The sequence below is a fragment of the Lissotriton helveticus genome, chromosome 5_1 (genome assembly GCF_964261635.1).
Source record: "Lissotriton helveticus chromosome 5_1, aLisHel1.1, whole genome shotgun sequence".
NCBI lineage: Eukaryota > Metazoa > Chordata > Amphibia > Caudata > Salamandridae > Lissotriton > Lissotriton helveticus.
In genome coordinates, this window is record NC_136065.1 from 2,108,529,121 (window position 1) to 2,108,549,922 (window position 20,802).

The 20,802-nt window shown below is 45.9% G+C and overlaps 1 protein-coding gene across 1 annotated transcript in view; it reads right to left on the bottom strand.

Moving 5' to 3' along the window:
• GTF3C5 (general transcription factor IIIC subunit 5) overlaps window positions 1–15,521 on the bottom strand; it is a 98,426-nt gene extending 82,905 nt beyond the window's left edge. Inside the window, exon 1 of the mRNA XM_078646161.1 lies at window positions 15,289–15,521. Within this exon, the coding sequence (XP_078502287.1) occupies window positions 15,289–15,459 (171 nt within the window). The 5' untranslated portion in view covers window positions 15,460–15,521. The remainder of the gene's footprint in view (window positions 1–15,288) is intronic.
• Between the last annotated feature and the right edge of the window lie 5,281 nt (window positions 15,522–20,802).

Sequence of the window (20,802 nt, forward strand, 5' to 3'; positions counted from 1 at the left end):
GCCGATGTGTGGTTAGATATGAGAGGTGGGTCTGTATTTATTGGGAGGATGACAATGTTGGGGTTGGGTGGTGGAGGGGGACGGTGAGGAGGATGGGGGGGAAAACCTGGAGGGGGGAGGGGGGTGGGATTAAAATGTGGGGGGCTATCATTTTTGTGGGGCAGAAGTGGACACGAGGAGAATGTGGAAAACTTGTACTCTTCAGGCTGACAGTTAGAAGAAGGTGGCATCGGGGAAGTAGGAAGAGGTGAACCAGTTGGATTGAGGGTAATCGGAGATGTTAGGGAAGTGAGAGGAGGAGGTTGTGGAGGGTAAAAGGTGGCTGCTAAGGGGGTGCGGGGATGTGAGCCAGAGGGACGGAAGGTATGAGAGTCGTAGGGAGGGAGGAGTGAAGGAGAGGGAGTGAAGGAGAGGGAGTGTGTAAAGAGGGGGGTAGAATCGGGGGGTACATGGTAGTGGGAGAGGTGAGGAGAGAGTTAAGGGGGGGGAGGTGCATGGGAGGGGGGTAATTAATGGAGCGTGGGGGAGCCAGGAGGTAAGGGGCAGAGGGAGAGTTGGTAAGGCAGTTGAGGGGTGGGAGGAGTGTGGGAGAGAGCTTGTAGTTAGAAGCGGGGGGGACCAGGGGGTGAGTGGGGGATGTAGGAGGCGTCATAGAAGGAGTGAGTGGTGAGGTGTATGGGGGAGGGATGTGGGAGAGGGGGGTAAGAGGAGAGACATGTGAGATAGAGCTAAGAGCATTAGGTATTGATAGGGGAGCAAGGGGAGGTGTGTGGGTAGCCAGGGAATTAGAGGGGGTGAAGGACTCAAGGAGGGGGGAAGGAGAATCGAAGGTAGAGAAGGGGGGTGGGGCAAGAACATTAGAAGATTGTGAGATAAGGGAGTCGTAGCAGGTTATAATGTTGAGAGCGAGAGAGGTAAGTAGAGATTGAGAATAGTCTGTTTGATTGAGGGAGGGGGAGGAGGGGGGAAAACAGAGAGGGGATATAATGGGGTGTAAATTGTCATTTAGAGTGGGTGGGGGGGAGATAGAGAGAGGGGATAGAATGGGGTGAGGGAGTGGTGGATCAGAGCTCATACTGGAGATGAAAGTGGGGGAAGTCATTTGAGGATGTGAGGGAGAAACGGTGTTGAGAGTAAGAGAGGGAGAAGGATGGTAAGGAAGAGGAGATAGGAGGGAGAGTGAAATTAATGGTGAAGAAGGCGAAATGAGTTGAGATAAATCAGGGAGATGAAGTGAGGGGGTCTGGGATGTGATGGGAGGAGATGAAGAGGGCAGTGGGGGTGAGATGGGGGGGTTCAGGGATTGAGTGAGGGTTTGGGAAAACTTACAAAAGTGTTGTTCAAAGGAGTCAAGATGGTTTTCAGACGCTTGGATGAGTATGGTTCCGGATTTGAAGATGGAGATAACTACTTCGCCTGGGAAGGATGAGGATGATGTGGTGGAGAGTTTTAGACCGTAAGGGATAATATGTGAATTAGAGATAGTGAGGTGGCGTAAGAATATGCTTTTCCATTTGGATGGACGTTTAGTGAAGAAGACTAAGTTGGTGGTAAGTGAGGAATTAAGGTTGTTATGTTGATCTGCAAATAAGGTTTCTGGGTGTAGACGGAGCATTTTCTGTTTGAAATTCTTCTTACCATGTTTGGAGAGATGGGGGGGTAGATGATGGACCAAGAGTTTGGGCCGAGTTTGGAGATGGGAGGGGTTGAGCTAGAGGGTGGAAGAGAGAGTGGAGGCATGGTTTGGAGAAGGGGGGGAGAAAGGGGATAGATAGTAGAATGGATCGTACTGGTCAAAGAAGCGCAGCCGGGAGGTGGAAATAAATCATAGAGAATAATTCGAACGAGAACTTGAAGCAGAATACAGTGATATGACATGAAGGTGAGTTAAACGGAGCTTCAAAGTAAACAATGTAACACAATGTAAAAGGAACATCAAATATACACTAAAGCAGAATATATAACAACAAATTATACATAAGGATAAGGTGGAAAGTGAAGGATGGTACAATGACATAGGCAATCTAAAATAGATGAATTAAAATTAAAGTTGAAATGTATAACAAATAGATTACAACTATATGAAGAAAATAAAGTGCCATGAGGAAGAGGGACATAACTTAATACACAATCAGTAGATAAAGAAATGGAAAGTATACAAAGTCAGTTGGAATGTACAGTAAATAAATCACAAATCAGAATAAATAGAATTAGATTTATGTATATTATTAGAAAGTTATAAAGTGCAGGCATAAAGGAAGTAGAGGAGAAGTAAGCTAAGTGAGAATAAAATAGTATGAAATAGCATTTAGTGAGGATAAATGTATTAAGGGGGTAAAGTGAGGTTAAAGAAAAGAAAAGAGAATAAAATGGGGTGAGAAGGAGGAAAATGATAGGAGGGGAGCTGGTTGTGAGGTGACAGTAAATGGGATAAAGAGCAGAGATAGTGGGCATAGGCTTGTAATTGAGATCAGGTCAGTCTTCAAAGATGGTCGCCAGTTTTGTAGAGGAGTAAGCAGTCCTTTTTTAGTGTCAATGTTACTGACAGGAGAAAGCAGTCCTTTCTTAGTGTCTAGGTCATCAATAGGGAGGAGGAGTTTATTATTGAGTGGGTAGAGATCGACAAAATGGAGGACAAATAAACTAGTTGATGATTGAGGAAAACAAAATGGACAAGGGCAATGAGTGACCAATTTTGCCCGTATGTGAGTGATGAAGGCTGGATTCCCACAGTTCACAATTTGCATGTGTCCTGCGTAGGTTGGCGACGAACAACAGTGCCCCCACTGTTCAAATCGGAAGCAATGTGGCTGCCCAGGGCATCAGATCAAAGCCATGATCTGTTCCCAGTAGGGATCGTTTGTAGGAAAATACACTGGAGCAGCAGCTGAGCCCCACCGATCCTACCTGTAACTATGAGGCAGTCCAGGGCATCAGGGGCGAAGCTGCCCGCACTGTGCATCAGGGGCGGGTGAGGCATTGAACAGCGTCATGCGGCAGGGGTGTCTCGGCCAGTCAGCTCCCAAGCTGTGTGTCTGCATGCAGACCGGCAGACTGTGGTATCAGAGAACGAAAGGGCAAGTGGGGTAGGGGGGTGACAGACCTCTTCCCGGTCTACGTCGCTGACGAACACAGCCCCCAGCCCCGGAGGACCCACAGGAAGGGAGCATCAGGAGCAGCACGCTCGAAAACAATGCCGACCAAGCTCCAGGGGGGCCCGTTCCACAGAGACACCAGGACGTAGAGCGGCGGCTGGTGAACAAAGCACGGATGCAGCGGTCGTCTCAAGGGGGGACACGGCACCCAGACTAGAGGCGGCGTCGAGGGGGTTCCATCAATGTCCCTGGTTCAGAAGAGGCCTCCTAGGTAGGGAGCAGCGGACCAAGTCTGTGACCAAACCAATACAGCGTAGCTGAGGCAGCAGGACGGGGAGCAGCAGCTGGCAACCAAAGCATCGAAGTATCGGCCGCATCAACAGGGGTCACCGCAGGGCACCCAGATCAGCGGTAGCCTCATATACATATATGCATACATATATGCATACATATGCATGTTATTTACATGAAAGTTTGAAACACACTAAATGGCTTTAACTTAAATGAGGGCGAGATCTATTGCATTTTCAGTGCTTGTTTACTTTGGTTCCATCAAGAAGGCATTCAGATGTGTCACACATTTGCCATAAATTCTGAATGTTAGCACTCTAGTTGCTCATTAGATCACTGTAGTAAAGCTACTGCTCACCAGGGAAGTCTGCTGCTGGTATTCAAAGTGCATGTTTCAGTCTGCATGCCAGACTTTTTATAATGAAATAGAAGAGGATTTGAGAAGTCACTCAAAATGTACCCTAATTTTTCTTTCTGAAGAACTAATCATACTTTCTATGGCAAAATGAACCCCCCTCATTTTGTTCCTTTTTAAATTAAATGTTTTCAGACTTACCACTTCATTCCAATCAAGATGGCTTCTGGTGTGCCATACTTTTGTCATAAGTAAGACTGTTAGCGCTCTAGTTGTTCTCTAGAACACTCTGGGAAGCTGCAGTAGAACACAAAGGAATCAACTGACATTGGGCTATACTTGGGCTACATCTGGGTGATTTTTGGGCTACATTTGGGCTCTTTTGTCTCTGGTGGCCATCTTGGGAGACTGCATGTCAGAATTTTTTTAATGAAATAGAAGAGGATTTGAGAAGTCACTCAAAATGTGCCCTAATTTTTTTTCTGCAGCACTAATCATACTTTCTATGGCAAAATATACCCCCTCATTTTGTTCCTTTTTAAATTGAAATGTTTTAAGAGTTACCACTTTATTCCAATCAAGATGGCTTCAGGTGTGCCATACTTTTGTAATAAGTAGGACTGTTAGCGCTCTAGTTGTTCTTTAGAACACTCTGGGAAGCTGCAGTAGAACACAAAGGAATCAACTGACAGTCTCTGTCCTTGTTGGATGTACATGTTTTACTGAGAATGTCAGACTTCATTCTCACATGCCTGAGAAAGATAATGTGAATTTACAGAAAATATGCTTTCAGCTTAGCTTATAGATCCCCTTCCAAACCACTGTGGGAAAAGCATGAGATAGTAGTTTTCTTTCAAACATGATTCATGATATCCCAGCAGATGGTAAAATCACCTTAGAACACACCACAATTCTTAAAATTAGTATGGTACTATCAACACATGATTTATAATGTAGCTAAAGTCTTAAAACCGTCTATTAACTGCAATGCTTTTTAATGAGGTGCTATCATGTATATTGGTCCCAAGATGGCTGCCAACAGTTTCTGGTTTGGAGTGTTGAAAGACAGTTGACAGCCAATCAGCATGCAGCTCGTGCTCGGAAAGGTAAGCTTACAGTAAGCTGCTAAAGATATATATATTTTTTCTATTTTGATTTTCTCAGGAACTACTGGAGGGATTTTCACCAAATATAGAAAAGGCACTTCTGCATACCAGTCCCTACCATTTTGCCAAGTTTGGTGTAATTCCGTTCAGCCGTTCGGGCTGTAGCCGTGTCTAATCGTCCTATGGAAATTAACATGGGGAAAACACGTTTTGGGACCCCCCTTTTTTCTCAGCCCCCGCTTGACGAATCCCCCCAAAACTTTCAGGGAAGGAGCAGAACTGAGCTGGCCAAAATTTTGGAAAAATTGCACGCAATTTCCTCAATCGACGCCAAAGTTATTCCCAATAGAATGTTGCGGATTTCCTATGGTAACTAGGTCCTAACTATATATACCTACTGGCGACCGCCAGTAGGTAATATATATACACACAGGTATACATATATACACATAAACACATACATATATATATATACACACACGTATTCATACATATTAGGTTATGCACTGAGAAAAACAAACTCTTTGCATCTTAAGTGTTGATGCAAAATTCTTTAATTTTTGCCCGTCTTTTTTCAGACAAGAAACAGGTTGTCTTCAACTTTGGTAGAAGTAACATTTGAGGTACATCATATGCTTGATCACAAAATTCTCTACACATAATAGTGGTAGAGAACAGCCAAGCCAACACGTGTTTCACGTAATTAATTCGCTTTTTCAGGGCTTCAGAATTTCAGTTCCATCATACGAATAGTCTTCTCAACTCTTGATAAAGGGATCCCAGATTTATCCTGGCAATATGCACTGTATAGTATAGACTTCCAATATCAGGAACAAGCATTTACCATGCAATAGGTCTCGCATTTACGGTAGTTTAAGCTATTGGCATTGGAAATGTCAATGCCTTTTATTTACGTTTTAAAAACCAAAACATAAAATAAAAGGGATTGTCATTTACAATGCCAATAGCTCAAACTTGTGTAAATGCGTGACCTATTGCATTGCAAATGCTTTGTGGGGTCCCAAAGTAAATAAAATGTTTCACGTCCTTTACTGGTTTAGGAGACCAAAGAAGGACATGTTGCCCAAGTTCTGGTAGGCTGAAGCAGTGGGATATAGAGCACTGATGAAGTTTGGCAGATCAAGATAATGAACAGGTACCAAGCTAAAGTGCAGGTCTGAAATGGCTTGTGAACAAAAGTGTATGTTATTCTAGGGAAGGTTGTGGAATAATTAGTAGATTTGTACAGTATGTTGTATACTATCTATTGCAACGTGGGAAAAATACAACAAATATCTCAAGTGTATACCTTTTACATTTAAGCACCTACTTCGACGCCTTGCCGGGGGTAGTGGGTGTTATATAAATGCAATTAGAATATAATACAATACTTATTCATTATTTTCATGCCTGTCGCTGACATACATTTTAGTATGTAACGGTAAGCTATCTGTGCACGCGATGACGGACAGCAACATTGCAGCTTGTAATGGTACAAGTGAACTAGCAGTAAACACAGCCTAAATATGGACAGTAAAAACTATTATAGCTACGTATAGGAAAAGGATCATTGGCCCTTGAGCTTGGCACCCGCTTCAGATCCTGAAGGTTACTTACTAGTTACTCATTGAAGCGCCTGGTTGAGAGACGCAGTATACTACCTTATTCCTGCAGCGACCGGTAGATGGCGATGAAAGCCCGCGCAGCGTCTCCTTACCAGTGCGCGAGCTTGTTCTTACGGCAGAACGCTCAGCCACCGGAGACACTTGTGTGCGCTCGGAACCGGGCAGGGATCCTGGGAGAGATCTTGAGCAAGTCTGAGGTAAAATCAGTGCCAGGCGAAGCAGTGATTTCTATGCTCCAGTGCAAAAGTGGTCTCAGTTGCTGGCGGTGTTTTGATGAATCTTTTAAAGACGGGTTTGTCCTGTAAACGTTCACAGGTTCTGAATGAGACGAGTGTAGTGAAGCTGGGAACTGCTGCCCGAGGTGCGCGTGATTAGATGGCATTAGAGGGCCAGGGAACTAAGGGAAGTTGTGTGAACAAAAGTCTGGGCGGGTGTGTGAAAGTCACGGCATGATACTTTTAAGTGGTGTGTTGGAACAGCACATATTTTAAACGCAACTATCACAGCGGACTTCTTCAGCCGAGGAGCAGTAAGTCTACCGAGGCAGATGGGAGGTTACCGGGATGGGGGAGAAAGGGGAAGGGAGGAAGCTGACACTCTTGCAAGCAGAGAGTGATGTTGACCCTCAAGAACTCTATGATTAACACCCCCCCCAGGAGAATGAGCACACTGTGACCTAAACACGGCTTAGAAGGAGCGCGCAAATGTGAAAGCTCGGGGGCAGCGTACAAAAGTGCTGAGATCGCAAGAGAAGAGACGCCACTAATATGGAAACAGAAGGCGATGTGTAAACGCAGGAGAAATTAGTATACGAAATAGCAAGGAAGCACGAGGCGTGGTAACGCATCGCAAGTTGTCGCGTGCACAGCTGCAGTCTTCTGAGTGGTTCAGCAAGAAAGCAGGAGGCGTGTTAACGCGGCGCAAGCTGCCACCTGCACATGGCTTGTCCTCCGAGTTCTACAGCAAGGAAGCAGGAGGCGTGTTAACTCGGCACCAGCCGTACGCGTGCACATCTCCTTTCCTGCGAGTTGTGGTAACGCCGCCGTATGCGTGCCCAACTGCTGTCCTTTGTACACGTGCACATTTCCTGTCCCCCTTCTGCACCCAAGTCGACAACAATAGATCTCGCCAAGGCAAGCACCGCATGAGCTGCGTCGCTAGGCGAGACCTAAAAATGGCTCTAGCCTGCCATCGATACGAACACCAATCAGTTACTCAATACATATATAAATACACACACACACACACAAACATGTATACATATATTCGAATTTCTTTGTGTGCAATAAAACCGTGAGAGGTTTGACCTACTGGGAGTGCTGGTTTTGTCATTAATTTGACTGCGGAGCGATATATATATATATATATATATATATATATATACTAGCAGCCCGTCCCGACCTTGTCCGGGAGCATTCAGGCTTCCCCTACCCCTGCCTCCCCGGACATTGCCCAGCAGCCCATGCCCCCGCCCGCCCCGTCCCCCGCCTGCCCCGACCCCCGCCTGCCCCGACATTGCCTTTCCTCAGCCGATATGTTTTCCCGCCTGGCCCGACCCCCGCCTGTCCTGAGTCAATGGAGGTCGGACAAAATGTTCCATCCGTCACCTTGTTAGTCCCCGTCCCCCGCCTGCCCCGACATTGCCTTTCCTCAGCTGATCTGTTCTGTTGTAACTCCCCGTGGACAGTAGTACGTGCAAAATGTTCCACCCGTCACCTTGTTAGTCCCCGTCCCCCGCCTGCCCCGATCTCCGCCTGCCCCGACATTGCCCTTCCTCAGCCGATCTGTTCTGTTGTAACTCCCCGTCCCCCGCCTGGCCCGACACCCGCCTGCCCCGACATTGTCCCCGGAGCCTTACCTCAGCCGCCGCTCCTCAGTTCACCGCTCCTTGCCGCTTTGCTCCTCACCGCCTGTCCGCCGCCGCTCCTCCCCCGCGCCATGTCCGCCTCTCCGCTGCTCGCACCGCCGCTGGCCTGTCCGCTGCTCATCACGTCACCGCTCCTCCCCCGCGCCATGTCTGCCGCCGTGCTCCTGACGTGAGCACGCACGTTGCGGCCGGCGCTACTTTGGAGGAACTACTTTTTTTTAATATAAATTTTGTAAATAACGTTTATTTTTTATATTTATATAGCCTATAACCATCTACACACCCTGACGATTTCAACGGTGTATCGGGTGTGTAGATTGGCGCCGTGGTTCCCGAGTTTACCCGCCTCAAAGCCTGAAAGTTCTTACTTTATTATAGTAGTATAGAGATATATATATATATATACACACACACACACGTATACATACATATATATATATATATATAGGGAGTTTGTCAGGGAACTCAATGTAAATAGCCTGAATTTAGAGTTCACATCCAATATTCATGCTACCTCCATTAGTTTTCTAGACATGCAGGTTTATGTGGACAATAACACCTTAGCCACAAAACTCTACAGAACACCAACGGCTGGGAACACGATCCTGCATGCGGTCAGTCATCATCCGCACAACCTCATCCGCAGCATCCCCTATGGGGAGATGCTGTGCATTAGGCGGATATGTAGTTCGGAGGCCGAATGTGCGGCTGCACAGGAAGCTAGGAGGAAGCTAGCAGATTGAGATTTTTAGTCAGGGGTTACTCTAATGACACTATAGAGTCTGCTATTACTCGGACCCAGAATATGCCCCGACATCTAGCATTATTATCTAAATCAAAGGACAAATCAAATGTCACGAAGGATGGGGGCATACAATCTCCCATGATTCTATCCTACAGTAGGCAACACTCACGACTTAAGGAGAATTTTTTATCGTAATTGGAATCTCATTAAAGGAGATCCAATTATCGGCCAGAGTGTTCCAGATAAACCTTTGCTTACTTTTAGGAGGTGTCCTTCAATGGCCAAGGCTTTGGTCAAGAACAGTTTAGAACCTCAAATCTCTAGTACATGGATGGCCCTCAGTAAAGTCTTTAAGAAGTGTTCCCAGTGCAAGGCCTGTCATTATGGGTGCAATAAAACCAGCTATAACAGCCCTTTCAAACAATATCCGCTTGAAATCACCAAGAGACTTACATGTAAAACAAATTTCGCGGTTTATGTGCTGGAGTGTCCGTGTGGGTTGAGGTATGTTGGTAGCACCAGGTTGCCCGCCCACAAACGGATACTCCAGCACATAAGGGCAATAATAGGCAAAGATCAAGCCTATCCGGTGGCCAGACACTTTGAAACAACTCACGAAGCCAATCCAGTCCATCTCCAGTACTATGTAAATGATACAGTGCTGCCTTTAAAACGAGGAGGGGATAGGGAAGCTAGGCTCCGCCTTCTCGAAACACGGTACATACTAGAACTGGACAGTAAGAATCCAAATGGGCTGAATGCGAGTGAAGACTTGTATACTTGTCTGTGAGTTGCTAGAGATGTGAGGATACATTTGTTACCAACTGTGTTTTTATCTAGGGCCTTTTTTTCATAACCGTGTATAAATACAATATATAGGATTAACTATGTAAATCGTACAATGTCAAGATATTTCGCTTTTTGTCATATTTAGGTTTTTAATGGTTGAGGTTTTTTGATTAAGTATTCTAGTTGTCATATATTTGCACTTGCACTTAGGCACATTTTGATCTATATTTCACACATTGATCCCTAGGGACCAGTTATATGGGAATGGCTTTTTGACAGAGCTGTGAGAATATGTGATTTTGTCTTAGCCCACTGGGGCAATATTATCAAACATGGCAATGTTTTTTGAATTATCCATATAAGTAGCCATATGCGAACAGTATTTTTGTATTATGGATTTATTTTATACTGTCATGGGCTGTACTGCGTTAAATACTCCGTTTATGCGTATTTTATATCTATTCCGTTTTTTTAAGAATCTACAATGAGATTTTTATGAAATATTGATGTAAACATGAATTTTAAATAATTTATTTATACTTATTTAATATTTATGTACAAGCCCGATGTATCTAAAAAAAGGTGAGGTCATCTCTTGCTACAAAATAGTATGTTTTTTATGTTGTTGCCTGCCAAGCTCTGATTAAATTGCACTTGCACTTTAAATACTGGTCCTTTCCTAATGCAACATGTCATGTGATCAAGCTTCAGGGGAAGCGAAACGCGTTATGGCGGACAGGCTGGCTGGAAATAAAGCACTTTGATTCTGCACTGATTCCTGGGTCTGCTCTTAATCATTGTTCAAGTCAGGAGCATTTTGTTGGTGACGACTTATATATATATAAATATCTCTTTGCGCTGACGTGGCGCTCTTATAAGCTGTGCGTAACCTCGCGGTTGAGCCGAACCACTAATTATTGTTGAACACTTCCCTTTAGAAAGAAAGCAGGTCGCACTCCGGTCTCCGTTTTCAAACATTTAGCATATTTATTCCATAACACTCCCAAGATGGAAAACAACCCGACACGTTTCGATCTCACCCGAGACCGTGAACAAGATCTCGGGTGAGATCGAAACGCGTCGGGTTGTTTTCCATCGTGGGAGTGTTATGGAATAAATATGCAAAAATGTTGAAAACAATGGCAGGAGTGCGACCTGCTTTCTTTCTAAAGGGAAGTGTTGAAAAAAAATAAATATATATATATATACACTCACACGTATGTGTATATATATATATATATATATATATATATATATATATATACACACACTTCTACGTAATTATATATATATATATATATATCTATATATACACACATGTATACATATATATATATATATATACACACACACACATACATATATCCACACACATATACATATATACACACACACTTATACATATATACACACATACATACATGTATACATACATATACACACACACTTATACATACATACGCACATGTATACATACATATACATATACACACATATACACACACGTACATATACACACACATGTATACATATACACACACGTATACATATACACACGTATACATATACACACACATGTATACATACACACATGTATACATATATATATATACACACACACGTATACATATATACACCCATGTATACATATATACACACACACACACATATATATATATACACACACACGTATATATATATATATATATATATATATATATATATACACACACACACACACACACACACACACACACACACACACAGCCCTCTTCAGGAGAATATTTAGGATGCTCTTCTCTATATGTAAATAGAACATCGCATCCAAAACCGTACTCTACATGTGGTATGGTCACATACCTCGCATTGCACCCTCTTCCATGTGGTCTGGTCACACAACAGCCATTGCACAAACCTGCATGAGGTCTTGCCTCATGCCTCCCACTGAAAGCACCTGGCTGTGGTCTGGTTGTCCACATCTCCCACCTGCCTGTGATCTGTTCACACTCTTGCATGTGGTCAGTTCACACTCCTGCATGTGGTCTTGTAATACACCTCACATTGCACACACCTGCATGTGGTCTTGTAATACACCTCACATTGCACACGCCTGCATGTGGTCTGGTCATACACCTTACATTGCACAAACCTGCATGTGGTCTGGTCATACACCTCACATTGCACACACCTGCATGTGGTTTGTCACGCACCTCCATGTTGTCCAGTCACACGGTCCCTATGCTGGCAATTCTAGCTTCATCTTATCTAGAGGTGATCTGAATATTCAGAACAGAGAATCCCAAACTTTACATTGCTAGGACATTATAGGTCACCAAAATGTTCTATGGCATATTAAGCATGATGCAAGAGGAACAGAACTCTTGTGTGACTTATAGTATCCTTAACACTCACCTAAACGTGGCACATTACTCCATATAACACCACTATCATGAGAATGGCATTCCACCTTTGAAACTCAAGTTTCTTTGAAGTGTTTGAAAATAGTATTTTCTGCATTTTGAAAGTGCATCTTTCTACAAATTAATATGCACCCATGTTATTTTAAATCGGAGTGAATGCTCATAGTCTAGTTTCTTCAGGTCGGGCCTGGATGTGCTAGCACATGAGCTCTCACTTGTGAGACTTTTGCATTCAATAAGGGGCTTGGTACCCACCCATTGCTTACCATTCGTTGGCATCATTGCCACTCTTCTTTGCTGCCTTCTAATCAGTGACGTAGCAAGGTCAGGTGAAAACCGGTACTGAACATTTCTTGTTACCCCCAGCTTGACAAAATGGCAAAAATGTGTGTTTAAAATACTTATTTTTGCCCCCCTCAGTGATGACACCCAGAGCAGCCTGCACCCACCGCACCCCCCTTCCTACGCCACTGCTTCTAGTTGGGGAGCTCTTGCCATGCTGATATCTGGACGGTTGTTTTAAGATTGTTTTCACTAGTTTGTATCTGCATGAATGTTTGACCTAGCCAACTCTGCGGGGTCACCCCGAAACTTTTTGCCTTCACCCCTCCTGTTTTGCTCAATTTGTGGTTTTTCGCTTTAGGACTCTGCACACAATATCATGGCTATCCAGTGCTAAGGTGCTTGTACCTGCTCCTTGAAACATGTTAAAATTGGTACATTTTATTTACGTATAAGTTCCTAGTAGAGTGGTACTACATGTCCCCAGGGCCTTTAAATTAAAATGCTACTAGTGGGCCTGCTGAACGAGAAAACGTACACCCCAATAAACCCTTGGAGGCTTGGGTATTATAAACTCAATGTCAGGTAATAGTGCCTATAAGGGATTCTTTTTAGTTTTAACACTTCCGGTGCTCATGACTAGCTCAGCTCGTCATGAGGCACAGTGGCGCTGTGCTCATGACGAGCTCAGCTCGTCATAACCGCAGCCAAACGCACACGCGGGGATAATTCCCATCCTGTGCGGGGCGTTCCATTAAGTGGGTGGAGTCGTGAGGAGCTCAGCTCGTCATGAGCACAGTGCCACCGTGCAGCATGACGACCCGAGCTCGTCACAAGCACCGTGGCGCCGTGCGCGTCCCCCCTCCCCTCGTGTTGCGGGGGAATTAGCCATGCGGCGAAGGGGCTAAAAACTAATGGGCCTGCAGCACCGAATGCGCCATTTAAGTCTCCGCACTGCCATTCCAGCAACAATCGTCCACGACACCCAACAGGATCTTTGCACTATAAAACCAACTGTCTGTGACACCCGGTCTGCTCTTTGCTCTATAGGGACGACCATCCAAGACGCTCTTCCTGATTCTCGAGGCCTCCTCCATCACAGATGGAAATCTTTGCTCTGGACCTTAAAAGGTACGTTTTTCAGCGGGACTAGTTATAACTACACAGAGATGACTGTTTAATATATATAACCCAGTGGCAGTTGCCACTGGGTAGTTATAGTTAGGATAATTTTTCCATAGGAAATGCCTTTATGTGCTGCTAATAACTTTGGTGCCGTTTGATAAATCTAAAAAATAAAGTGCTACTTTGTGACTAGCTTCCACATGGAAAGTTTTGGGGTGATCTGTCAAACGGAGGCCAAAATAAAGGGGGGGGGTCCCAAACCACATTTTCCCCATTAATTTTCCTGCAGGAATTTTAGACACAGGTACAGCCCAAACCACTGAACGGATTTACACCAAGTATGGCAGAAAACTAGATCTTGGATTCTTTGGTTTCCCCATTGAAGTGATCGCAATTTCAAACGGGGTGGCAGCTAAAATAAAGCGTTCCTTGTGTTAAAAATTGGGAGTCTCATCTGGACCAGGTGTGTGGTATGTATGCCCCACCCCCGACATAACCACACTGTCAGCCACATAGCCCCCTTCCCCATCACCAGAAACCCTTAACCACACCCCAGACTCAATTTTGCAAGGAAGTAAAATTGATAAAAAATGTGCGTTTATGTTGGTGATTTCCAAGGTTCAGGTGAGTAAGTCAAGTTGACCAGCTGTCTGGTTTTTTTCCTTTGTATTTGGCGATGCAGTCCTACTAATCATAATCAAAAACACAATTGCAAGTTGCAGCATGCACCGCTAAAACATGGTGTGACTAAGCTACCCACTAGGGAACCTCTGATGTGATCTATTGCTTTAAATGAGCAGGTACTGCCCGGTACTGAGTGCCTGCACTTCTTAGCACTGCTGCAATGCATTTAATGGAAGAGTAGCTGCACTTCTCAGCACTGCTGCAATGCATTTAATGGAAGAGTAGCTGCACTTCTCAGCACTGCTGCAATGCATTTAATGGAAGGGTAGCTGCATTTCTCAGCACTGCTGCAAAACATTAATGGAAGAGTAGCTGCACTGCTCAGCACTGCTGCAATACATTTAACGGAAGGGTAGCTGCATGTCTCAGCACTGCTGCAATACATTTAATGGAAGTGTAGCTGCATTTCTCAGCACTGCTGCAATATATTTAATGAAAGTGTAGCTGCATTTCTCAGCACTGCTGCAATACATTTAATGAAAGAGAAGCAGCACTTCTCAGCACTGCTGCAATACATGTAATGGAAGAGTAGCTGCACTTTTCAGCACTGCTGCAATACATTTAATGGAAGAGAAGCAGCACTTCTCAGCACTGCTGAAATACATTTATTGGAAGAGTAGCTGCACTTTTCAGCACTGCTGCAATACATTCATTGGAAGAGTAGCTGCACTTCTCATGAGCAAACAGGTACTCTGGACAGCGAGAACCAGCACTTCTATTTTTCCATTTAAAGTACTGATGTGAGCCAAATAATGTGAATGGTCAATAAATGATTTTAGGAGGGTGAAACAGGTCTACAAAAATGACAGCTTGCCCCACTGAAGTGTATAGAAGCGTTCTTTCTATATCTTTAGGGGAGTAAACTGGCTGATTCAAAAGACATCGATTTGACAGGCTTGCTTACCCGGCTGACCCCTTCCTCGCCCCCCAGGGTCTCCAGCATGTTGACAACGCTCCGCAGCACTCCCGGGTACTCCACGCAGACCATGGGCCGCTCCCGGTTCAAGGTCAGCACGGCTGAGCCCGACTCTGGAGGTGCCGGCGAGGGTCCCCCCGTCTCCCCAGCCTTCTCCATCAGCCTGGGCTAGCCTGACTCCCGGTAGTAGCCATGGATGCTGCGGACGGATTAGATGGGGCAAGATCAGCGGCACCTGCGCACCCCACTCAGCCGCCATCTTAGAAAGTGACGAGACCACTGTGGGGCGCGAATGTTTTTGAAATAATAACAATTTATTTGCATAATGTCATAAGAAAAGATAAACTTGTACTTAGACTATCATTGTACTAAAAACAGCAAACAATAATTATATAATCAGGAGTTGATCCATTTTTTAATTATGTAAAACATTTTTAGTTAGGTGAAAGTAATTACTTCATTATATTAAGTATTATGCAAAGTTTGTACTTTTATCGGGAACGTCTGATTTGTTTTAAGGCAGCTGGTTTGCATGGCTCTATATAATGAAGAATACAATATGGCCGCCACATTCTTCCTAATGTGGGTGATGCTGTCAAACGTTCTAAACACTTCATTGGGTGTCCGTTTTTTACCTCGATTACGCCCCTTTGGATTTTCCGTCCACAACGCTATGCTAAACTAGAACGGGTTTAATTTACTGGTTTTCATGGAAACCGACGAAAGACTTAGTCCATTGCCCATTAGATTCCGCCCGGAAACAAGACCATGGTTGGAACGTTCCTCGGCACTATCGTTCCGACTTCTAGGGTGCGCCACGCGTTTATTTTTTTTGCAGATTTATATAGCAAACCATTCATTCATTCATATTTTTGGTTGGCACGGGGAGATTAAGTGATTTACCCAGAATCACCGGATGTGGATTCGGCCCCAAGCCTCGAACCTTGGTTTCCCAGCTCCACAGTCAGCAGTCTAGCCCTGAGACTACATTATCTCCCCACATTGACGTGCTCCATCATTGATAGGGAGGCTGAGGGATTTATTTTTTAAGATGCTCGTTTTGACACGTATTGTATTGTAATTGCATTTAGCGCTTTCTACCCCTGACGAGGTGTCGAAGCGCTTTTCCATAGAGGATTAGTGTGGAATTAGTATAGTGTAACGTGCGAGTACATTTTAAGTGGTGGGTAGGCTAGTCAGTTAATTGGATTTGAAATGATAGCAGAAGGCTAGAGGAGGAAAAAAGGTTTGTATTTATATAGCGCTTGTTGGCGCACGCTGTTCAGGAAGCCTACAAAGGATTAGTGGTGAATTAATATGGTGAAATATGAAGTACTTTCAGTGGTGGATATTAGTCAGTTACTTGGAGTGAAAAGGATAGCGGAGGGATAAAGGGGGAAGAAAGATTTGCATTCATATAGCACGTGTTACCCCTGATGGGTGTTGAAGCGCTTTACTGGCGAGTAGCACACCACTCCGGAACCCATAAAGGATTGCTGTTGAAAATTAGTATAGTGAAATATGAAGTAATTTGAGTGGTGGATATGTTATTCAGTTATTTGGGTAGTATATTAGTATAGTTTAATATGGAATTTGAAAAGTGAACATGTTAGTCTGTTAATTTCGATTGAAAAGGATAGTGGAGGGATAAAGGTTTGTTTTAGGGAATCGGTATAGAAAAGAGTTGATGCAAGGAGGGGTAGAGTAGGAGAAAGTCTAGAAAGCGTTATTTTGGCGATCATACACAGCTTGGGTCACAAGGAGACAATAAAGTACACAATGACATCAACTACAGTAACACCTCAAGACCCACCCACAGCTCGGTCATGAGGGGACAGCAAAGCACCCAATGACATTAAATATAGTAACAACTCACGACACCCATCCGCAGCTGTGGTCAAGAAGGGACAGCAAAGCACACATGAAATCAGCTATAGTAACAAAACAAGAACCATCCACATCCCAGGCCATGAGGGGACAACAAAGCACCCAATTACATTAAATATAGTAACAACTCACGACACCCATCCACAGCTCAGTCATGAGGGGTCAGCAAAGCACACAATGTCGAGACTGGACTACGTGAATTCTTTGTATCTCGGCCTTCTTGAATATCTTTTGGGCGGCTACAAGTGATCCAGAACACAGCAGCCAGAGCCATTTTTCTGACAGGTTCTAGAACTCACACCACCCAACTCCTGTCTTCACTTCACTGGCTTCCTGTACGGAAAATAATTCAGTTTAAACCCCTGGTTCTGGTTTTTTAAACCTTTCATAAGATTGGAGCACCCTATCTTAGGGATAGATTTCAGCCTTATTTCCCCTAGTGCACCCTGAGATCCTCATCCCAACTTTTGATTGTCACTCCCAGGGTGTGACTGTCTCGGACAGGAGGTAGATCTTTTCATGTAGTTGCTTCACGGCTGTGGAATAGCCTCCCTCTCCCTATTAGGCAGAGTCCTGACCTCCTGTTAGGACACAGAACGGATAGAAAGGAACGATAGCGCTGCCAGTTCGCTAAACCGAACTACAACCCCCAGATCAAACACGCCCGGAACTATCCTACCCAGCATGCTTAGCGCGGAGCATGCGCAATGCACACAGGCGGAAGAGCCGGCATATAATGGACAGCGGAAGCAGAGGCAGCCGTCGGATATTACGTGTCCACAGTGGGAACCTGCGCTTCTACCTAGGTGAGACTTAGGAGGAGCGGCTCTTTGCCGAGACTGTCGTGCAAGACCTTAGTCCCCGCTCGAGGGTATCGAGCTCTTGGACCCGCGCTTAGTCGCGCCTTTGACCCCAGTCCCCGCTCGAGGATATCGAGCTCTTGGACCCGCGCTTAGTCGCGCCTTCGACCCCAGTCCCCGCTCGAGGGTATCGAGCTCTTGGACTCGCGCTTAGTCGCGCCACTTACCCCTGTCCCCGCTCAAGGGTTTTGAGCAGTTCGAACTCGTGCTCTGAAACACGCTGTGACACAGTCCACGCTCGATGGGTATCGAGCGAGCTGACCCAGCGCATAGACACACTACGTGTAACAGTCCCCGTTCGAGGGTTATCGAACGAGAAGGGTTGGACCTCCTCCGGACGGTCGTTTTCAGGTCCCGCTCGAGGATTATCGAGTCGGCTAAGGACCTTTGTTTTCCCTTATACTTTCGCTGTTGCCCTCCGTTGGATGGTGTCGGGGCCAACATCAATGCGGAGGACGATATAAGAACAGAAGTGGTGCTCTCCAACACCAACAAACGTTCGAGTGGCATTGCCGGCCACTTCTTAGCACGGTGACCTCTGTTGGGGAATGCCGGGACCGACATTCGTGCAGAGGACGGTTGGACGGAGAGGATTGTAGCCCACAACATCGGCTTCTCCCCCGCACTTGACTTATTGCTTATCAGCGTTTAGTTGTACAAACCTTGTGTGAATAAAACCTGGTTTGCACCAAAACAACAAGCCTTTTTGTGTCTGTACACGACCTGAAGTCCATAGGGTTCTTTTATCTCAACCCCGTGGTACCCAGGGGGTTACATAATATCCGACCTAACGAACTCTAATCCACCTCCTGGTTAAGTAAGGAACCATGGCAGCAATGGACGACGTGTTGGCAGCTTTGCTTGACGTACAGACTGAGCTAGCTACGTCCCGTCAGGAAACTGCTGACTTGAGGGCTAGGATGGACCAAGCGCAGCGGAATCCCTTCAATGCAGGGGCTCCTAGTACAGGCCAACAAGCTGCGGTAGTGGTGGAAATGCCGGTCGCCATACCGCTAGCCACACCAGAAAGATAGAGCGGGGACCCCTCTACAGTTCAGGTGTTCATAACACAGGTGGCTCTACATTTCTCCTGTAAGCCTAAGTCCTTTCCGACAAAGCAGGCAAGGGTGGCCTTCATAATTTCGTATTTGGCAGGAAATGCGGCGCAATGGGCCGTGCCTTTGGTGAGCAGGGATGACCCACTCCTGTACGATTGGGAAGCCTTTCAGGAGGAATTCGTCAAGGTGTTCGACAGGAGAGCAGATTCGTACACCGCAGACAGAGAATTACTACAGCTGAAACAGGGGTCTACAGGTCTCGTTCAGTATCTGAGCGCGTTCAGGCGTCTCGTAGCAGAGACCAAATGGCCACCGGCCAAACACACAGCGCTCTTCCACCAGGGGCTGAGCGAAGAACTGAAGGACGTGATCGCGCAGATTGACCCCCAACCAGCGCATTGCGAAGACCTGATCAGCCTGGCACTGCGCCTAGAACATCGGCTAAGCGAACGCCGTGGTGGTGGGCCAAAGAAGGGTAAGCCCCCATCCGCTTCGGGCCATCCTGGGTCCACCGAACCGCTTCCGGCTCCTCGGAATGAGCCCATGGATATAGGGGCTGTCAGAGCCAGCCTAACGGCAACAGAGAAGGAGTCCCGCAGTAAACAGGGCCTTTGTTTATACTGCGGAAAGAAGGGGCACTACGTCCGCGAGTGTCCGGCGAAACCAAGAACAGGTCGTCCACGCCCCAGCCGACTATCCACAGCGACAGTGGAAAAGGGGGCGGAAAACTAACGGGCTCCCGGAACAAAGAAGGGGATTCCTGGAGTCACGGATACATCCCTTCCATACAGCGGCACGAATTGACCAGTCCCAGACATCTATTCATTCCTCTACGCTTAAGAGTACAGGAGGAGTGGGTCGCTGTCTCAGCAATGGTAGACTCCGGAGCCACGGGGTTGTTTATGGATGAGAAGGAGGCAGAACGTATCAGGGTCCCGCTCCTACCATGTTCGGTCCCAGAGGATGTTTATGTGGTGGATGGGCGCCGGTTGGTGTCAGGGTCCATCAGTCACCACACGGGGAATCTGGAGGTGTGTTACGGAACACAACACAAGGAGGTCATGGACTTCAATGTCATCTGTGCACCGCAGTATGGAGCCATCCTAGGGTTACCATGGCTGAAGAAACATAACCCTTCCATCGACTGGGAAACCCAGTCGATACGGATGGACTCCCCTTACTGTTCCCGGTTCTGTGGATGGTCCTCAGAGTGGCCATCAACGGAGAAGACACAGGGGTATGCGGTGGCCACGGCAGCCGAGAAAGAAGTGACTCTCCCACGAGCATATCAGGAATACCGGGACGTCTTTGATGATAAGCAAGCTGAGACGCTTCCTCCACATAGGGTCTATGACTGTCAGATCGATTTGGTCCCTGGGGCCAACATCCCTAGTGGGAGGCTGTATGCGTTGTCCGAGCCCGAGAACAACCACCTCCGTTCCTATTTGGATACAATGCTAAGACTGGGGTTCATAAGGCCATCAAGATCACCGGCGGCCTCCCCTTTTTTCTTTATCCCAAAAGCCAACGGAGAACTGCGCGCTTGCGTGGACTTCAGGGCGTTGAACGCCATAACCGCCAAGAACAGATACCCCCTGCCACTCATAAACGTGCTTCTGGAACAAGTCAAAAGAGCACGGGTGTACACCAAGCTGGACTTGAAAGGGGCGTACCACCTTGTCCGCATGCGTTGTGGG